The sequence below is a fragment of the Orycteropus afer genome, unplaced genomic scaffold (assembly GCF_000298275.1).
Source record: "Orycteropus afer afer isolate SDZICR_OR568_19922 unplaced genomic scaffold, OryAfe1.0 scaffold00028, whole genome shotgun sequence".
Classification (NCBI taxonomy): domain Eukaryota; kingdom Metazoa; phylum Chordata; class Mammalia; order Tubulidentata; family Orycteropodidae; genus Orycteropus; species Orycteropus afer.
This window is the reverse complement of record NW_006921615.1, coordinates 5,392,180-5,414,417: the sequence shown is the minus strand read 5'-3', so window position 1 is coordinate 5,414,417 and position 22,238 is coordinate 5,392,180. Positions and strand designations below refer to the sequence as shown.

At 35.5% G+C, this 22,238-nt stretch overlaps 1 protein-coding gene across 1 annotated transcript in view; it reads left to right on the top strand.

The window, feature by feature from the left end:
• SMCHD1 (structural maintenance of chromosomes flexible hinge domain containing 1) overlaps nucleotides 1-22,238 on the top strand; it is a 236,957-nt gene that overhangs the window by 151,631 nt on the left and 63,088 nt on the right. Inside the window, exons 22-28 of the mRNA XM_007935470.1 lie at nucleotides 1,441-1,513; nucleotides 8,718-8,857; nucleotides 9,487-9,621; nucleotides 15,134-15,361; nucleotides 18,998-19,146; nucleotides 20,054-20,142; nucleotides 20,921-21,039. Of these exons, the coding sequence (XP_007933661.1) occupies nucleotides 1,441-1,513; nucleotides 8,718-8,857; nucleotides 9,487-9,621; nucleotides 15,134-15,361; nucleotides 18,998-19,146; nucleotides 20,054-20,142; nucleotides 20,921-21,039 (933 nt within the window). The remainder of the gene's footprint in view (nucleotides 1-1,440; nucleotides 1,514-8,717; nucleotides 8,858-9,486; nucleotides 9,622-15,133; nucleotides 15,362-18,997; nucleotides 19,147-20,053; nucleotides 20,143-20,920; nucleotides 21,040-22,238) is intronic.

The window sequence follows — 22,238 nt, the reverse complement described above, 5'->3', positions numbered from 1 at the left end:
GTTGCCTCCCTCCAGCCCTTTCTCCAACCGTTCCTCCCAGAGCACCCACCACCTCTCTCCTGGGTTCGATAATTCGCTGCAGTGGCCACACAGAAATCACAGATTACAAGGTTTATTAGGGAAGCACCAAGCTACAATTTGCTTTCAGGAAAAAATGCTCAGTCTCTCTCTCCAGCCCACCGTCCCTCAGCCAAGAGTCTCTCACAGTCTCTTTCTGGGGTGCATGTCTCTTGCGTCTCTTTCCCAGCAACAGCATGTCTCAGGAGCCCATGTCTCTTTCAGCAGCAAGTCTTCCTCGACCAGCAGTCCGAGAGAGTTCTGCCTCTAGGAGGTCTCCTTTAGAGCCCGCAGGGTGGTCAAACTAGCCAATTATGGCATCAGAACTCTAAGCACCTGAGAGAGAGTGGGCACCTCCCAGAACATTGTTTTGTGCCGCTCCCAACAGAAATACTCCAGGTGGACACCTTCAGCAATCAGGAGCTCCTCAGTTGCGCATAGCAAATTCCATCTTGGAGTTTACAAAGACTTATGGGTAGAAAAGCCACACAAAGTAATTTACTATACTGCAGGTGAAAAGTTCTACTCTGACATATGTGGCATTGCATGTTTTAGGGTCAACTCACTAGTACCTGATTGTAATTGATTTATGTGACTAAAGAGAACACTACTAATAATAACTTAAGTAATGTGTTACTTTTTAAAAATCACAATATTACCTTCACAATATTACATTACCTTCAATAGATGTTTAAACGTTTTCATCAGTAGAATGTTTAAAAAGTAGCATGTGGATTTCTTAAAGTACTGTACCCTGCTTTGAACACTCATATCAAATTAAAGATTGAGTTCTATGTACCTTTCTGAATTCATATTTTTCTAGGTAAAGAACTTGAAATTCATGGATTTGACTTAAGTAAGATACACTTACTAAAAAGATGTCTAGATTTTTAGGAACATTTTATTTTAAAATCATTTTAGATTTACAAAAGAAATGGAAAGAGAGTTCCCATATACTTGTCACCCAGCTTCTTCTGTTAACATGTTACCTAACCTTCATACATTTACCCCAGCTAAGAAGTTAGAAATTAGAAATGATATACTACTGTTAACTATACTTAGTTCCCCAATTTTTCCACTAGTATTTTTCTGTTCCAGGATTTCTAGATTATTATTATTATTTCATTTTATATAGTGTTTATCCTGGTATTCATAATTACTCAGAAATTAAGCTTTTTGAATTTGAATAGACCATTGTCTCTAAGGAAGGAATATTAAGTCTATTTTCCCCCTACCTGTGTGGTGATTTTAGTAAATATAAAATTGCTAAGCAGATTCCTATAATGGCATTAAAATACAAAGAAAAAGTAAATCAGAATTGAGGTGATAAATTGCTGAAGAATTTAGGACTCGGGTTTAATTTTTTTTATTTCTTTTCAACAGAATTTTAATTTGAAGGTTCTTCTGCCAAGTTTAAAAGAAGACTCACAGATTTTGAAAATTAGATTACTACCTGGTAATATTATTTTAAGAAATATTCTAATGTTTACCTTTTAAATAATATCCTTATGATAAAATATACTGACACTTAAAAAGGCGGGGTTTTCTGGTTTGGTTTGGGTTTAAGTTTTCAAAATACATTTGAATGTCAAACATAACACTGACAGAGATGACCAATTAAGTGAAAAGAAAAATTTGATTATTGAAAATATATTGGGGAACTATTCTTAGGGATATACTTAGTAGGTTTATACTGAAACTGGTTCTGTTCTTTACCTTTCGTTGATATAATTGTTTCATGTTTTAAGAAGAAAAGTTTCTGATGCTATTTATGTTAAATTATTTTGACAATGACTTATAAACCAGTATCAATTTAAAAATGAAATTGTATTAAAATTAGGATATTTGAATGTAAGTTCTAACACTTATGAACTTGGGAAATTTGTTTTGTGTCTCAGTTTTCTTGTGTAAAATGAAATAATGAAGTCTACTCTCATAGTAGTTATGAGGATTAAATAAGTTAATACAGGCAATCCTCAACTTTGCATTAGCTCCAACAATAACTCAATTGAGGAATAGTTCCAATATGCAGGCGTTTTTGTTAATATGATACCATGCAAAATGATACTGTGTCTGTATGTAAAACACTGAGAATAATAGTTGCAATGTAAGTTTAGCTCTCATATTTTAAGAAATGATAGTTTGAGGTTTCCTTCAAACATGAACTGATAAAGTGAAAATTGACACATTTTTAGAAATGTAAGAAGAAACTGTTAGGTATTGTATTAATAAACACTTAATTCTGTTTTTATTTTAGAGCTCACCTAAAAAGTTTGGTTTTGAGTGGTAAAATTCTTAGTAACTAGTTAATTCTGACATATTTTTGGAATATGAGAATGAAAATGGTAAAGTAGAAAGTAGCACTATGTAGTGATAAAGGCCAAGAAATTTTAAACTACAAATCAGGATTTAAACCTGATGCTGTCACCTTCTAACCATGGGACTTGGACAAGATACTTAATCATTATGGATCTCATTCTCCTCATCTGTAAAATGGAGTACTGCTAGTACTTTGTTCACCAAGATTATTGTGAGGATTTTATGAGCATATTTCTTTTTTATGCATTTTATTGAAATATTTTTGTACAGTAAAATACACAAAACTAAAGTGACATGGGCCAATGCTTTTTTTTTTTTTTTTGCAGTGTTCTCTCTCCTCCCTCCCCTCCCTGGCAGCCAACAAAGAAAGTTTCCCTTCATATATAACTTTTCTTTGACCCTCCACAACAAATAACTAATACTATATTTGTCCTTCTGTGATTGACTTATTTCACTCAGCATAATGTCCTCCAAATTCATCCATATTATGAGGTTTTTTGCAGACTCTACATTATTCTTTAGTGCTGCATAGCATTCCATTATGTGTATGTACTATAAGTTGGTCATCCACTCTTCTCCTGTAAATCATAGATATAAGTCCCTTGCCAGATATGTAATTATTGGCAAATATGAATTTGTTGCTATCATTTTTGTTATGTGCTTTTTTGTGGTATCGATTTCTTTGTTCCCACATAATTTTCTATGCTGAGCTCATTTTCTTTATGAATCGTGTTATCACTTCCTTCATTGCTATTGTTTTTAATCTTTGCTGAATATTTGTACTGGTCTTCTTTTTTGATATGAAAGTTTATCATTTTCATTGTGGTTACCCTTACCCTGTGATTTATAGTTTTTTTTCCAAGTGTAGAACAGTCCATTTTATCTTGTAGTTGTCTTGACTTCCCTACCATGTAGAAGTTCTGTAATGACACAGTTTTTCCCTCTTTATGGTTTGTATTGTCCTCATTTGTCAGTTGATGTCTCTGGTTCCCTGTTGACAATCTTGTAGACTTATTTACTTTGGATACTTCGATAGCTGGGTTGGTTTCTGGGTTACGTCATCATGTATATTAATTGTCAGTTGTTTGCTGTTGTTGCTTCACTGTTCAAAGGGTTCCCTTTAGCATCTCTTGTAAGTTTGTTCTGGTTTTAACAAATTCCCTTAATTTCTGCTTATCTGGAAATGTCCTAATTTCACCATCATATTTGAGGGACAGTTTTGCTGGGTACATAATTCTTGGTTGGAGATTTTTCTCTCTCAGGGTTTTATATATACCATCCCTGTGTCTTCTTGCCTGCATGGTTTCTATAGAGAAATCCAAGTTTAGTCTTACTGGTTGCTTGTACGTAACTTTTTGTTTTCCCATGCTGCTTTCAGAATTCTTTCTTTGTCTTTGGTTTTGGTAAGTTTGAGATGATATGTCTGGGTGATTTTCTTTTGGGGTCTATTCTGTTTGGAGTTCGTTGGATGTCCTGAATAGATATAGTTTCATCTTTCATCATACAAGGAAAATTCTCTTCCAACAAATCTTCGACAGTTTTCTCTTTCTCTTCCTGTTCTGGAATTCCGATGACACATAGGTTATTCCTTTTGATGGTATCCCACATGAACCTTAGGCTTTCTTCATTTTGTTTTGATCTTTTTTTCTGATTTCTGTCTTTTCAAAGGAGTTTTCAGGTATTTGCCTTCAATCTCTCTAATTTTGTCTTCCATTGATTCAATTCTGCTCCTTTGCCCATTCAGTGTCTTATCTATTTTTGAAAATTTATTAATCTTCTGGATTTCTGTGTGTAGATTTTGTATCATTTCTAATTTTTCATTTATTTTGTCCTTTTGTTTTTGTATTGTCTTTTGAAATTGTTCTAGGGTTTTCTCTGTGTTGCCTTGATCTGTCTCTCAGTTCATTGAAGATACCTAAATATAATTCTTTTGAATTCCTTATCAGGGAGTTCCAGTGCTGCGTCTTCCTCAGGGATGTGTTTTGGATCTGTATCCTGGTCCCTTGTTTCTCCTGCTTTCTCTTGCTTCTTTGTGTAGACTGTGATGCTCTGTTGTCTCTGAGGCTTTGTGACCTTTTTTTGTGTATATTTAATTGGTGATTGTATGTTGGAGTGACTTGCCCATTATTTTTATTTTCTTTGTTTTGTTTGAATGTTATCTACACAAGTAGGGTACTGTTCTCCTCTATTCACTAGTTGACAGCACTTATATACTCACCACCTGTCTCCTTTCCTGTTGTCAGCCTCTCATATGTCCCTGCCGACCTTGGCATACAGAGCCTATGCTTAGGTCTCTGGAATCTGAATGAGAATGCTATCACTTTAAAATCCCAAATGGTTGCCACTTGTAAAGATTCAGAATGGCTGTGCCCTCAGTTTTTAAATATCCAAAATGGCAGCCACTTGTAAACATTCAAAATGGCTGCACCCTTGGTCACTTTAAATATCCAAAATGGCTGCCATGTTTAAACAACTAAAATGACTGTGCCCTGTGGACAGCAGAAAGTCAACAGCTCTGGTTGTCTTCCTCCTTGCTGTTTCCCTTCCTAGTCATAGGCCACCAGTGCAGTCGTCCCTGCAAACCTTGGTGATCAGGGGTGATCTTTAGGTTAATTCTCAGGTCCCAGCACTACTTGGAAATATTCAGGCTATTGGTCCTGTCAAAGTAGCTGACATTCCGCAGCTCCAGCCGTCTCTGTACTCAATGTTTTCGTTCAGGTTTTTCCTCTAGTTGGTGTCTAATCCACTTCTGTACAGTTCCTTTCAAAGCTCAGGGCTCCAGAATTATCTTCTGTATCCCTTCCATTGGTTTTTCTTTTCTTTGTTGAAACGGGTCTGTGTTGCTTGTCTGCCTATTCCTCCTTTTTACCGGAAGTCGAGAATATTTCTTAGTTAAAAATTTATCACGGTTCTTGACATACAGTAAATAATAAAAGAAAATATGTTATAAAATAAAATACGTATTTCTAGTAACTGTTTTTTGTTATCTTGTGTTACCAGTATTTAGTATAAATAGAATTTTAAAATATCAGGGGTGTTTTGTTTTTGTTTTTGTTTTGGCATGACTAAGCTCAGTTTACTGCAAAAGTGTAAATTCTCTTTTATTAATCTTACAGGATATTTGGGCCTTAACTTGTTTATGACATTAAAGTATTGGGCAGTCTAACAAATATATTACCTGGATATGTTACATGCACTAATCTTTTAAATGCTATCTTCTGAAACAATTGTGTTGTTATGTGCCCAAGAAATCAGTCACTGTGTAAAGTTAAAGGTACTAAATAAATAGTTTAATAAACTTTTACTTTCTTCTTGAATCCTTTTTTTCGTTTTTCAACATCTTTCTTAGTTATTTAGGCACTCTAGTGTGCAGTGGTTATAAAGCATTTGGCTGCTAACTGAAAGGTCAGTGGTTCGAACACATCAACCACTCTTGTGAGAGGAAGATGAGGCAGTCTGCTTCTGTAAAGATTTATAGCCTTGTAAACCTTTTGAGGCAGTTCTGCTCTGTCCTGTAGTATTGCTAAGAGTTGGAATAGACTTATTGCAGTGGGTGTATTTTATTTATTTATGTTTAACCCCTTAGTTATCTAGTACAGTTACAATAGAAACACCACACGTAGACTCTCTGAAACCTAGGAGTCCTTGGTTTTCCCTTTTGAGACCCACAGGTTGTTGCCTCACTCTTTCAGGCCCCAGAGACCATGTCCCCACCCTTTGAGACCAAGGCACTTCTGCTTCCCATGCTCCTTCCAAAAGTTCTGCTGATCTTTCAGCTGCTTCAAGGATGGTTCTTTTCCTTTCTTGGAGGACAGTAGATGTAGCTCCTTTGGCCTGTTTCCTGCTTGTAGAATTCCAAGAGGCAGATTATGCTCTCTTCTTTCAATTTTTCTCTTTCATTTTCAGGCTAAGTTCATAGATTTTCTTCTGTGGTAGTTCGTTAGATCTATATCAGTCATAGGCTTTATCTCTTTAACAAAAGGTTATGTAGGATATCCTTGGTGAACATTCTAGGGCTTGTATCCTTAATTTGCACAACAGAATTTTCCAAATCCTTTTTTTTTTGGTAATTTTTGTGATTTGAGTAAAAGTTTACAGAGCTAATTGACTTTCCATACAGCAGCTGACACACACTTTATCTCATGATATTGACTGCAGTTTCCCACAATGGACCAGCTCACCTCCCACTTCCTCCCCATAGTTGCCTCTTAGGATTTTTCAAATCTTTTGTACAGTTCATTTTTAAGTCCATCTCTTTCCTCTTATGTTTTTGCTATAAGCAGCAAGGAGAAATCACACAGCCCCTTTAAGATCTTGCTTAAAAATCTTATCAGATATCTAAGTTCATCACTTAGAATTTCTGTCTTCCATCAAACATTTGAATATAATTCAGACAAGTTCTTTGCCAGTGCATAAAAAACATCACTTTTCCACCATTTTCTTTAAAGCCTGACCAGAAACACATTTATCGTCTACATTTCTAGCAGCATTGTCTTGCCAGTGCCATATGTGTTCTCTTAACATGATACAGACTTTCTCTGAGACTCTTCTCACTTCCTTCTGAGCCCACATCAGAATTGCCTTACATGCTGCTGTTGAGTCAGATCTGACTCACAGCGACCCCTCCTTGAGTTTCTGAAGTGGTATCACTATGGAAGTAGATTGTCCAACCTTCTTCTGAGGAGTGGCTGGTGGGTTTGAACCACCAGCCTTCTGGTTAGCAGTCAAATACCTTAGGCACTATGCTGCCAGAGCAATTGCCTTCAGAATTGCCTTAGACATCCATAATGTCTGTTAAGAACAGCACCCTACTCATTCCAAATTCAGTCTTAGTTATCTGTTGTTGTTGTTGTTAAGTGCCGTCAAGTCGTTTCCGACTCATAGCGACCTAGTGCTGCTATAATAGAGATAACACACATAGATGGCTTTGTTGTTGTTGTTGTTGTTAAGTGCCGTCGAGTCGTTTCCGACTCATAGCGACCCCATGCACAGCAGAACGAAACACTGCCCGATCCCGCACCAGCCCCACAATCCCTGCTATACTCGAGCCCACCATCGCAGCCACTGTATCAATCCATCTCGTTGAAGGCCTCCCCCTCTTTCGTCGACCCTCCACCCTACCAAGCATGACATCCTTCTCCAGGGAATGGTCCCTTCTTACAACATGACCAAAATAGGTGAGACGAAGTCTGGCCATTCTTGCTTCCAAGGAGCATTCTGGCTGCACTTCCTCCAGGACAGATCTGTTAGTTCTTTTAGCAGTCCATGGTAGATGGCTTTAGCAAAGAGAAATTTATTTTCTCACAGTTTAGGTGGCTAAAAGTCAGAATTCAGAGAACCAGCTTTAGAGGAAGGCTTTCTCTCTCTTTTGGCTCTTGGGGAAAGTCCTTGTCTCTTGAACTTCCATTTCCTGGTTCCTTCTAAATTTTGATGTGGCTTGGCCATCAGTCTTTCCCTGGGTCCAGGAGGTTCTCAGTGTAGGACCCTCGTCCCAAGGACATGCCTTGCTCCTAGCTCTTCTTTCTTGGTGGTCCTGAGGTCCCTCCTTCTCTCCTTACTTCTCTCTCTTATCTCTTGTAAGATAAAAAGTGATGCAGGCCACATCTCAGGGATTGTTCCCTTTACAAGAAATCAGAACTGTGACCTGAGTTAGAGTGGTATCTTAAGTAAGAGTGATGCATCTCACCTTAATCCTGGTTCAGTAACGTAACAAACATAACCTAATCCTCTTGAACATAACTTAATCAGCATATCGCAAAGGGAATATAATTACATTAAATCACAGAATGAAGGACAATCACACAGTACTGGAATCATGGCCTAGCCAAGTTGACACATACTTTGTGGGGACATAATCCAATCCATGATAGCATCTTGTTAAGGTTTATGTTTTTAGGGTTTTTCTAGCATGGATAATCACGATGTTATAACTTGTAGCATAAAACTAAATCTGGACATCAAACATTTTAAACAATTGAGACAACTCTGGTCATGTATAGAATATATGCATTTTGGGGATAAACCAAAAAACCAAACTCACTTCCATCAAGTCGGATCCGACTCATAACGACCCCTTTTTGGGTTTCCAAGGTGGAATTTCTACAGAAGTAGATTGCCCAGTCTCCCTTCCGAGGAGTGGCTGGTGGGTTTCAACCTCCAGCCTTCTGGTTAGCAGTCAGGTGCTTTAAGCACTATTAAACATGGACATTGCTTACTTTTTTCTTTCTTGGCATCTCTTATATCATTAAAAACTTCAAATGTTAAAAATCTTTCCTTTTGATATTTCAGTAATTCAGTCTTTGAAACATGAATCTATATTTAATTATATAATTTCCTGGTAGGTCCCCCTCGTCGATTGAAAGTGAAACCTGATTCAGAAATCTTAGTTATAGAAAATGGAACAGCTTTCCCATTTCAGGTAGAAGTTTTGGATGAATCAGACAATATAACAGCACAACCAAAATTGATAGTTCATTGTAAGGTAAGTTTATTATAAGATGAAAATACATAGATTTTATTTTGAGTCCCATATTAGTAAAGAGAAAGACTATACCTTTTAGCAAATTTAGTTGGCTTTACATAGCCTGTAGGTCTTTCATGGTTTGTCTGTGAAGAAATTGATCAAAAATTTCATTGTCAATAGTTTTGACCATCCCTAAGCAATAAATATACCAGGTACTCAGTTTTATAAAGAAATTTATAAGAGAGCATTTCCTCTCCTTGCCTTTCTCAACTCCATCCCTCTCATCTTAGAGGAAATATTTCATTTATAAGCAGCATGATAGTAATGTACTTCAGGACTACAGGGTAATAGAGATGGATAAAAGAACACAAAAAAGAAAGGAAAACCCAAATAGATAAGTGAAAACAAAAGAATAGTGGTTGAAAAAGATTTTTCTTCCAAAACGGATACATTGTACTTCATTTTGTAGAAAATTATTCTTTTCATTGAAAAATTAAGTAGCATTTTGGAGAATTCTAGTTAAGAATTTGTCAGTTTATAGCCAGAAATAATACCTGAGGTAAATTATTTGAAATTTTGAATAACATTTATTGAGTAATAAGTTATATTCAACTGGAGTCTTAAATTATTTTGTATTCTTCTAATAGTTTTTAGGTGCTTCAAACCTTCCACTCTATGTTGTGGATTGCAGTAGTTCTGGAACTAGTATTTTAACTGGACCTGCAATTCAAGTTCAGAATATTAAAAAAGACCAGACACTTAAAGCAAGAATTGAAATACCTGTAAGTTGTTATGTTATTTATTAATCATACTCTGTTTTCATACAGATATCCTTTAACAGTTTTATAGTATTTCAGGTAAAGTTGTTTGTCATTTTAAAATGAGATATTTGAGGTTCTTTTTGCCAAAGGGAAGAAAAGAAAGCAATAGCAAATTGTATAGTGAATAATTTTAACGTTTGTATCAAATATCATTAATAATTTTCTTGGTTATGTTTTTTTAACAGTATCTATTACTGTTATTCCACTATTCATCTGTCATTTTGTCTTACTGTACTGGCTTGTGCATTGCTGTAATGCTAGATGCTATGACACTAATTTTTCAACTTTCAGCAAGGTTATAACTCATGGCAGACAGGTTTCAACAGAGCTTCTAAGACTAAGATGGACTAGGAAGAAGGACCTGAAATCTTAATGAATAGCATTGGAATTATATCTGATACAGTTCCAGAAGGTGAGCCCCTCAGATTTAAAAGCACTCAAAATATGATTCCTCAAAGTAGAACTGACCTTAATATGTATGGAGTAAAACTTTTGGGACCTTCATTTGCTGACTCAAAATGAGAAGAAATGACTATAAACATCCCTTAGTAATGGAATGTGAAATATACAAAGTATGAATTTAGGAAAACTGGAAGTCATCAAAAATGAAATGGAACACTTGAAGATAGTTAGCTAAAATGGACTGGTTTTGGCTATTTTGAGTCAGACAATCATATATTATACTCTGATGGGAATGACAAATTGAAGAGGGATGATGTCTCATTCATCAGAAAGAACATTTTGAGATGTATCCTAAAGTACTGTTCTCACAATAGGATAGTATTCATGCGCCCACAAGGAAGGCAAGTAAATATGACTAATTCCAATTTACATAGCAACTGCTAAAGCCAAAGATGAAGAAAAGAAGATTTTTTTTCCAATTTCTGCAGTCTGAATTTTATCAAACATGGAACCAAGAAACATTGATAATTCCTGGTGATTGGAATGGGAAAGGTAGAAACGAAGAAGGATCAGTAATTGGAAAATACGGGGTTGGTGATAGAAATGACTCTGGATATCACATGATAAAGTTTTGTAAGACCATCAGCATACTCATTGGAAATACCTTTTTTCAACAATTTAAGTGATGAATATGCACGTGGACCTCACTGGATGGCATACACAGGAATCAAATCAACTATAACCCTGTAAAGAGACAATAGAGTGGCTCAATATCATGAATTAGAGAGCAAGGCTAACTTGTTGGGGTTGACTGTGGAACAGATCGTCAGTTGTTCATATCCAAGTTCATTTGAAGCTGATGAAAATTAAAACAGGTCCACGAGAACCAAATACAACCTTGAATATATACCATCTGAATTTAGAGACTGTGTCAAGAACAGATTTGATGCATTGAACACTAATGACCAAAGACCAGATGAGTGAGGTGACATCAAGGACATCATACACGAGGAAAGCAAAAGATCATTACAAAAAACAGGAAAGAAAAAAAAGACCAAAAATAGATATCAGAAGACTCTGAAATGTGCTCTGCAATGTAGAGTATCTAAAGCAAATGGAAGAAATGTTGAAGTAAAAGAGCTGAGCAGATGATTTCAGTGGGCTCAAGAAGACCAGAGTACATTATTAAAATGAAATGTGCAAAGACCTGGAGTTAGAAAACCAAAAGAGAAGAAGACACCCAGCACTGCTCAAGCTGAAATAACTGAAGAAAATATTCAGGTTTCAAGTTGAGGTATTATTCTTTGGATGAAGTATTCTATAGATAAAGCATTGAATGATGTAGCAAGTATCAAAAGAACATGGAAGGAATATACAAAGTTCATGTACCAAAACAGTTGGTCAACATTCAGCCATTTCAGGTGGGATCATGTGATCAAGAACTGATCATATTGAAAGAAGAGTTACATGCTGCACTGACAGCATTGGCATAAAACAAGAATCCAGGAATTCACAGAATTCCAACTGAGATGCTTCAGCAAATGGGTACAGTGCTGGAAACACTCATTTATGTCAAGAAATTTAGGGGACAGCTATCTGGCTAAAAGAGTGGAGAAATCCGTATTTGCACTCATTTCAAAGAAAGATGATCTAACAGAATGTGGAAATTATTGAACAGCATCATTAATACCACATGCCAGTAAAATTTTGTTGAAAATAACTCAAAACCGGTTGCAGAGTTTGTCACCAAGGAATTGGCAGAATTCAAGCCAGATTCAGAAGATGTGGAACATGAGATATCATTGCTGATGCTAGATGGATATTGACTGAAAGCAGGGAATACAGACAAATGTTTACTTGTGTTTTATTGACCATTCAATGTCATTTGACTGTGTGGATCATAACAAATTATGGGTAACATTGCAAAGATTAGGAATTTCAGAGCACTTAATTGTGGTCATGCAGAACTTATGCATAGACCAAGAAGCAGTTGTTCTAACAGAACAAGGAGATACTGTGTGGTTTAAAATCAGGAAAGGTATATGTCAGGATTATATCTTTCACCAAAGTATTCAATCTGTATACTGAGCAAATAATCTGAGAAGCTGGTGTATATGAAGATGAACCTGAGAAACAGATGTGTATGAAGAACAATGTGGCATCAGGATTGGAAGAAGACTGCAGTATGCAGATGACTCTACCTTGCTTGCTAAAAGAGAAGAGGACTTAAAGAACCTTTATGTAAAGAAAACAAAAATCCTTTCAACTGAACCAATAAGCAACATCTTGATAAGTAGAGAAAAGATTAAAGTTGTCAAGAATATCATATTACTTGGATTCACAATCAGTGCTTATGAAAGCAACAGTCAAGAAATCAAATGACATATTGCATTGGGCAAATAAATCTGCTGCAAGAGACCTCTTTAAAGTGTTAAAGGCAAAGATGTCACATTGTGGACTAAGATGCGCCTGACCCAAGTCATGATATTTCAGTTGCCTCATATGCATGCAAAAGCTGGACAGTGAATAAGGAAGACCAAAGAAGAATTGATGCCTTTGGCAAAGAATATTTAATATACCATGGGCTGCCAGAAGAATGAACAAATCTATCTTGGCAGAAGTACAGCCAGAATGCTCCTTAGAAGCAAGCATGGTGAGACATTGTCTCATATACTGTGGCCATGTTATCAGGTGAGACCAGTCCTTGGAGGAAGGACATTATGCTTGGTAAAAAGAAGGTCAGGTTAAAAGGGGAAGACACTAAACAAGATGGATTGATTCATTGGCTACAACAATAAACTCAAATAGCAGTGATAATTAGGATGACACAGGATGGAATGTTTCATTCCTTTGTATGTAGGATTGTTGTGAGTCAGAACCAACTTGATTGAACCTAAGAACAACAACAACATAGCCATTATTGATTAGCATTTTCCTAAAATTATTTTTTTATTTTTCTTGTTTATTTTTTCTTACATTAAAAAAGAATCACCTTTACTTTATACTTTCTTTTTATAGTTTACATTTGTCTCTTGGAAAGTTTGGTAAATATTCCCACCCCAGCAGAATATATGCTCTTTCACCTTATGTGTATAATTTTGTATAAATACATATTCGTTATTAACAGTTTCACATAAATGGATATCTATGTAATTTACTTTTTATTGGAGATGTATAATAGCTTCTGCTGAGGCCAACATGGGAGATCTCAATATAAACATTTGATTTCCTAAGGTTGATGAATGGAATAACAAATATTCAAGTAAAATACTTAATATGATTTCTTAATAATTGATATGAGAAAATGAATAACTTAGTTGATTAACTTTTACTCTTACACTAATTATTCATCAGTTACTAACATCTTGAGCCTCAAGATGATAGAAGATAATTTTCTGTAAATCAGAATGAGATGACTTGGCTTTATTGCGGTTCTTTTGGAGCTCACTATAGTTGATAATCTTCAAATACTTGTTAAACATTTTCTTTATACAATAATGAGGTGGCATATTTTTGAGGTTAATATCTTGCAGACGGTCAAGAATTACAGGATTTGGGATTAGAGAGCCATATGGACTTCAAGAAAAGAGTAACTAACATTAGGAATTATGTAAATATTATAGAGCAGCAACATGCAGGAGACCAAAAATCAGTTAAGATAGTTATCAAGATGTATCCTGTAATATGCAGTTACCAATCTTTTCCCAGTCGTAGTAGCTCTTGAGTTTAAGGAGTCAAGCAAATAAGATACGCTTATAATAGAGCATGGGATATTTGCCTAATAGTCTGTGAGGTAGAAATTTAAAGTATATAATCAGTCTTGTGGATGGTGTTTGATAGGAACGGCTGCAATTAGAAGAGGAAGGAGTTGGGTAACATTGTAAATGTATTTTAGGGGTATGCTTATTTTGAATTTGGTGTATCCTATGGAATGCACTTTGGTGGCTTAAGGTGCACCTAACCCAAGCCATGGTATTTTCAGTCACCTGATGTGCATGCAAAAGCTGAACGATGAATAAGGAAGACCAAAGGAGAATTGATGCCTTTGAATTATGAAGTCGGTGAAGAATATTGAATATACCATGGACTACCAGATGAAGAAAAAAAATCTTTCTTAGATGAAGTACAACAAGAATGATCCATAGAAGTGAGAATGGCAAGACTTTTCTTCTTGTACATTGATCATGTCATCAGGAGGGACCAGTCCCTGGAGAAAGGATATTATGCTTGGTAAAGTAGAGGGACATCAAAAAAAACCAAGACCCTCAATCAGGTGGATTAGTGACTGCAACAATGGGCTCAAGTATAGCAACGATTGTGAGGATAGGGCATGACTGGGCAATGTTTCGTTCTGTTGTACATAAGGTCGCTGTGAGTCAAAACCGATTTGATGACACCTAACAACTATCAGCAAGAACAATGGAATGCATAATGGTGTAGTATTTTAATTTTGCTTGCATAGAGTCAATTTATGTAGCATAATCCAACTCTTCCAGCCTATCTATAGGATACTTTTGTACCAATAAGTTATATATATGCTAGTATATTTATCTGCTCAACTTTCAAGGAATCTACAGCCTATCTCTGGCCATTAGCCCATTTATCCACTTACTTCTTATTTTATGATGTATAAAAGCCTGTTAGCTAACCTTAGTTAAATGTATTTTATAGCAACCGTTTGTCTTTAATTTTATGGAAAATTCTTAGTTTCTTATCTTCATTCTTATTTATAAATGCTACTTACTGACTCTGACATGTGATTAAAATTTCACAAGTTTGTAAAACTTTTAAATAAATTCACAGATAGGGAAAAGGGAATCCTTTTACATCCAAATGTGCTAGGTTTTTATTTTAAAATGTGGTCATAATGTCTGATGGTATAAAATGTGGAATTAGTAATAGTACAGTAACCTTTTAATAACCAAACCTGTGAGTATAACATTCTATAAGGTCATCTCACATAAGATTGAAACTTAAACTTTTCAATAATCTAAAGAATTCACTTTTAAAAGCAAAATAAGTTCTCAATACAGATGTCACTCAGTGTATGTTATGTGTTCCCTCTTCATAGAGTTGTAAAGATGTGGCTGCTGTGGAGAAGACTATTAAATTGCTTCCCAGTAGCCATGTTGCAAGACTGCAGATATTCAGTGTGGAAGGACAAAAAGCAATCCAGATCAAACATCAGGATGAGGTTAATTGGATAGCAGGTGATATTATGCATAATCTTATTTTTCAAATGTATGATGAAGGAGAAAGAGAAATTGACATAACATCAGCTTTAGCAGAAAAAATTAAAGTAAGTATCTCAAACAGATTGGATTATTTTGTTGTTTTATTCTTGGAAGACTGAACAAGAAGTTTTATAAACTAGCATTTAAGAAGCAGCTTACCATAGAACAATAATAGTACTATTTAAATTTTAAGCTAAATACGGGTTTTTTTCAGAGCAAATTGAAATGTGGATGGTTCATGTGCGACAAACTTGTACATAGGGAAATGATTTAACATTTAAACAAAATTCCACTTTTTGGTATTTTGTTTAGTTTTACACATATAGACCAACATTTTTCATAGTCACAATCAAGATCACCACCTTACCAAACAATATATTTATAGCTATTCTGGAGGCACTAAATAAAATTTCTTTTAAAAGCAAACATTGAAACAATATTGTTAACTACAGAGCTCTGATCTGGCCATTTGAAAGTGACCAAATATAGCACTGTCTTAAAGCATGATTCCTAGGAAGTCAGTTTGTCATTCCTCAGTAGCTTCAAGTGGGCCTCATCAGCCTTCTGTCATCTAAATGCATGTGACTTGATAAGGTAAATCTGCATAGTGAAATTTATCATCTCATTTATCAGGGAAAAATCAAAACTGGGAGAAAGATTCTTACTACATCAAGTAGAGAGTTTTGGAGCACTCCTTTTATGACTGAAAGAACTACCTATGCTTGCTCTTTGAAAGTATGGTCAGTTCTGCTATAATGTGACATGCATTCCTAAAAATCACTGCACTATGCAAAATTGTGTAATAATAATCACGGAGTTTGTGGGGAGAATGAAAATTAGAGGCACAATGCTCAAAGATTGTCAGTGACCTATTAAAACGAAGTTGTATGCTATCGAGTTGATCCCAACTCATAGTGACGCTATAGAACAGAATAAAACTGTTCTATAGGATTTCTTAGGCTGAAATATTTACTGAAGCAGATTCCTAGGTCTTTTCTTCTGAAGAATGGCTTGTGGATTTGAACTGCTAATCTTTTAGTTAGTAGCAGAGTACTTAACCATTGTGCCACTAGACCTCCTTCATTAAAAAAATAGGAGCCTAATAAAACTATAGCAAAAAAAAAAGATATTAATGGTTAAGAAGTACATAAATAGTATTTAAAAATAAGACATTTTACTTTGTGGAAGTGGGTGCTAGAAGAGTTGTAGTTTGTGAGCTGCTATGATATGGTGAAAAGGAGGTATTTGAAATTGGGTGGAATGTTGTGAGTCTCATAGAACGGTAAACTTTAGCTGGTACAACAGAGAACAGACATAGAATAATCCCTCACAGACACCCAGACACTGGGAGAGAGATCCAACAGATCTACTATCTCAGGACCATAGTACTGGGGGACACCAGGCTCAATTGGCACAACAAAGTACATAAAAGCCTTGCTCCTTATCCTACATTGGTGAGTAGTGACTGGCATTTTAAAAGCTTTCAAGCAGCCATCTAAGATGCAGCTAATGGTCTCCTATTGTCGGAAGCGAAGAAGGGTGCAAAAAAAATAAATAAATAAAAAGCATTTGGAAGCAATCAGCTCTAGGACACAATGGCCCTCAAGACCAGAAGAACTAGATGGTGCCCAGCTACCAATGCCAGTCACTCAGGAAAGGATCAATTCTGAAGATCCTGGATAGAGTGGGAGGAAAAACATGAAACAAAATCCAAAAACTCAATAATGACCAGAATTACTGGTTGGATGGAATCTGGTAAGACCCCCTATACTATGGTCCTGGGATATATTCTGGGCCTGGAATAAAGCTCACTCCCAGGGGCTGGCTCTTAGCCCAATAGTAAACAAGATGTACATGCAGGCTTCTCAACCCAGGGTGACATCCATATATTCTATGGGGATGCATCCCTTGGAATAGTTGACTACAGGGCACCAGAGGGTCAACATTCGCACGGAGGAAATTCAGGACACACAGGAGTGTATAACTATGAGTGGCACGGGGGAAAGTGTTACTGGGTAGGGAGGGGAGGAGACTGGGTTAGGGTTGGGCATGGTAAATGGGGAGTAAAATTAAATGTACACGTAATGTTGAATATAAAGCAAACTCTTTAAAAATTAAAAAAAAAAAAAACAATAGCTGGTAGGTGTCTAGGTGTGTCATTTTCTGTATTTCTATAAGGGTTGGTGCAGTTGGATGTAGTTTTCTGCATTATTTACCTAATGCTTTCATGGGTGAAATTGTGATTAAGCAAATACAAAATTTGTTTTATGCTCAGATTGTTTCTTTATGTATTTGTCACATTGGAACAAATTTGTATTTTCAAAACAAGCCATTGTAGAATTGACTATACTTTTTTTTCTCTGACCCCTCTAGAGAGAAAAAAACTTAAATCTTGAGTATGGGAAATAATTTTCCAAAAATCCAGGCTTCTTTAAGACAATTGGAGATAAATATCCCTTTATCTCTGGAAAGCTAACATTTTGGGGCCCGTAAATAAGGGTTTCCCATTAATCAAATTTTTGCAGAATTTCCATTGTGAAATAAATAACGTAGGAATTATTCTTCTTTACTGTTGCATTTTAAAAAGATGAGACTAGATTATACTAGAAATCAAAATATTAGAAAATGAGTGATTTAAAAATCATAGCTATAGAAAGGTAAAGTGGAGAGAAAGTTGAGCTAAAAATTCTTAAATAGAAAAGATTGGAAGTTTGAAAGTAGGATAGAGTAGAATAAATAACTTTATAAAAAAATGGTCAAGTAACAAAATGTGGAATGCAGGGGCTCAGGACCACAGTCTCAGGTAACACCAAGATCAATTGGCATAATATAGTCCACAAAGGATGTTCTCCATCCTACTTTGATGAGTAGTGACTGGGGTCTTAGGAGCTTGTGAGCGGCTATCTAAGATACAACTATTGGTCTCCCCTTCTGGAGCAAAGAAGAGTGAAGAAAATCAAAGATGCAAGGAAACAGTTGGTCCTAAGGACTAACTGGTCCATGGGAACCCCAGCATCCACGATCCTGAGACCAAAACTAAATAGTACCTGGTTACCACTGCTAACTGCTCTGAAAGGAATCACAGCTGGAGATCCAGGATAGAGTAGGAGAAATATATGGACCAAAACTAAAAAAAAAAAAATTAGGCTTAATGGTTTTATAGAGACTAGTGGAACCCCGGAAACTGTGGTCCTTAAAGACTCTTCTTCGGGCCTGGAACTTAACTCACCCCTATGGCTCAATTTTCAGCCAAATGGTAGGCCTCCAAGGTACAATAACCACAGGGAGGTACTCAGTCCTTAGAACAATCAACCAAGGAAGATCAGAAGGGCAAGGTTTACCCAGGGATAAAGCTCAGAAGGCAAGAAAGGATAGGAAAGAAGGACGAATGGAAATAGTAAACACAAATGGGAAGTGGGAAGAATGCTGTTACGTTGTGGGGATTACAATCAATGTAACAAAATGTATGTGAAATGTTGAATGGAAAACAAATTTACTCTGTAAACTTAATTCCAAATCATAATAAGTTTTTTTAAAAAAAATTTAAATATAAATTAAAAGCATAATTATGTGTCTTACTTGGTGTACTGGGGGATGGGTTATAATTTAGCTTAAGAGTCTACAGTAAAATAAGTGATAATAGGAGTCCATTAGACAGACTAGGTTTCATATTATTCCTGAGCATGTCATTTCTGTCCTAGGTTAATTGGACTCCTGATATTAACAAAGAACACTTGCTCCAGGGACTACTTCCTGATGTACAAGTACCAACATCTACAAAGGATATGCGCTATTGCCAAGTTTCATTCCAAGATGATCATGTGTCTTTGGAAAGTGCATTTACAGTCAGGTGTGTGAGCTTATTGTATTTTGAAGTAGTTTATAATTCAGCATATGGCAACAAAAATACTTTCATGTCATATACACATATAAACATGGTTTTTAATGTAGAAAGTATTGTAATTTGTATGAAATGTGGTAGGTTGACTTTAGAATAAATCTTCGTTAGAGATAGTGAATTAATTCCTTTTACCACTGTAACCCTTGGCTTAATGGGCCCTCTAGTATCTAGAAAAACTGGAACCTTTAAAGGAAATCTTCCTAGTGCAACCAACAAGGAAAACACCTGCAAAATGACAAAGACAAGAAAAATACAAAAGATACAGTGTGATCAGTGAGTGTGTTCCAAAGGAAAACATTTTTCATTGCTTGGAGGTTGAATATGTAGAACTAATAGAAAAAGGGAAGAATTAAGTGAATATGCAATAAACCTGTGTGACAGCTTGGCTGATGAGTTCCTTGACTCCCTCTTTTCTAACTTCCTTCACTTTAATTCCTTTACCTATTTATACTCTATTTCCTAAACTTACATATTTGAGGGAAGAATTTCATATGTATTATTCTGATCACAGCCACATCCCTAGATGAGTACTTTTTACTGGCCCATCTATTTTCTTTCTCAGTACTCTATATTCATAATTTATCTATCCCTCATAAGGTAGTATGACTTTACACTTCTGTCATTTTTTATCAGTATTTTCTGTTAGCAAGTTTTCTTTTTCCCCATTCCTTTCAGAGTAGAAGCTGTTCTGTAAATAGAAAACGTATTTGGAAGGGCATTATTGTATTTGAGTTTTGTATATGCCCTGAGTGGCACAAAAGTATGTTATGCTTTAGCATAATGGAATTGCTTTAATTTTTTTCCTACAATTAATGTGTATGTAACTAAAGCCTTTTAATTTGTTAACCAATTTCAGACCACTTCCTGATGAACCTAAACATCTAAAATGTGAGTTAAAAGGAGGAAAAACAGTACAGATGGGCCAAGAACTTCAAGGAGAAATTGGTTAGTATGACCTGCTTTCTTTTTTTTAAGTGGCATCCTAATGTTTCTTTACATTGATGCTTTGGCATACATAATCTGAAAGGAATGCTTTTTTAAAATCGTTGTCGGAAAAGATTAGAGTATTAGGACTCTTTGCCTATCCTGATAATCAGTTTGGCAAAAATAGTTTGTTAAAAAAATACTACTTTTGTTCAAAGTAATAATAGTTAATGTTAAAAGTATAAAGTATATATGTGTATGTATCTATGTATCCTGTATTTTTATTATATTTAGAATATTATAAGAAGTCCCTGAGTGGCACAAACAGTTAAGCACTCAACTACTAACTAAAAGGTTGACTGTTGGAATCTACCCAGAGCTGCCTCAAAAGACGAGTCTAGCAGTCCACTTCTGAAAGGTCACAGCCTTGAAAACTCTATGGAGCACTTCTGCTCTGTACTTCTGGGGTCAACATAGGTTGAAATTGACTCAGTGGCAACTAACAGCTGGAATATTACTTAATCCTAAAATATTTCTTTCAAATTTTCTGTTTGAAAAATCTGATTAATATCCACATCATGTTAAATATGTAATCTAAATGTACTTATATAGACTCTTGAGTCATATTTTTATAACAGTTGTAAAAATTATTATAAATACATATATATATATAATAGATTTAATTTTTAAAATTACTTATTTAAGAGAACCAAGTTAGAGTGAGTTTCTAAGCATAAACTTAAGTTTATTTTACTGAAAAGATAGCCTTTTAAAATAAAACTTTTTTTTTTTTTTTAAGTTGTAATAGTGACAGATCAGTATGGAAATCAGATTCAAGCATTTTCAGCAAGTTCTTTATCTGCTTTGGGAATTGCTGGAGTTGGACTTGATAGCTCAAATTTGGAAACTACTTTTCAGGTATGGCTTTCTATAGCGATGGGTATATACCATTGTTTCAAATATAGCAAAAAGTTTGGAAGGGAAAATTAGAACTCATAGAAGTCATGAAAACACTTTTTATAATGAAAAATTCAAATACATATGAAAGTAGATAGAACAGGATAAATAAAATTCAGTTTTACCTATCATTTAAATCATCATCTCTCATGGTTAGTCTTAGGTTATTTGTACCTCCACCCATCTTCCCTCTCTCCATATCATTTTGAAGCAAATTTCAAACATCATGTCATTTCATCCTAAGTATTTTGATATATATGTAAAGATAGTTTTTCATGTAGCTTTTTAAATAAAATTTCTTAGTGCTCACCCCTTACTTTAACAGGGTATGAGGAAAAATTGACTGTTAAAGTTTGCTACGATGCAGTTAATTCATATTAGCTTGGAAAATAACCTGGTGGAATTCTTTCAGTTTAAAATAAACAAACAAGCATGATTTAGTCTGCTTGGAGAGGTCACAGATAGCTTTAGGGTAAAGGAGATGTTGGAGTTGGGTCTTCAAGGAAGCTGCCAGACCAGAGTGGATGAGAGAAGGGTTCTCCTCTAAGGACTAAGGAAAGTTGAATTCATTTACAGCATGAAATGCTTTCCAAAACTTTTTCCTTTTAGAGCCTCCAGTTCATGGTTGTATAACAGAATAATGACAAGAATAGCTACCTTACTGACCTTCTTAACTAGACTTTCGAAAGTCTCCACTAATCTACTATGCTGTTGTTTTCTACTTTTCAAAATGTTGTCCCTGCTGAAAGAGCTCTGGTGGTACAATAGTTAAAGCATTCAGTTGCTAACCAAAAGGTCGGCAGTTCTTACCTACCAGCTGCTTGGCAGGAGAAAGATGAGGCAATCTGCTTCTGTGAAGATTTACAGCCTTGGACATTTGATAAAATCCAACACCCATTGCTGATCAAAACTCTCAGCAAAATAGGAATAGAAGGGACATTCCTCAACATAATAAAGGACATTTATGCAAAACCAACAGCCAACATTATTCTCAATGGAGAGAGACTGAAACCATTCCTCTTGAAAACAGGAACCAAACAAGGATGCCCGCTATCACCACGTCTGTTCAACATTGTACTGGAAGTCCTAGCCAGGGCCATAAGGCAAGAAAGGGAAATCAAAGGCATCCAAATTGGTAAGGAAGAAGTCAAACTATCCCT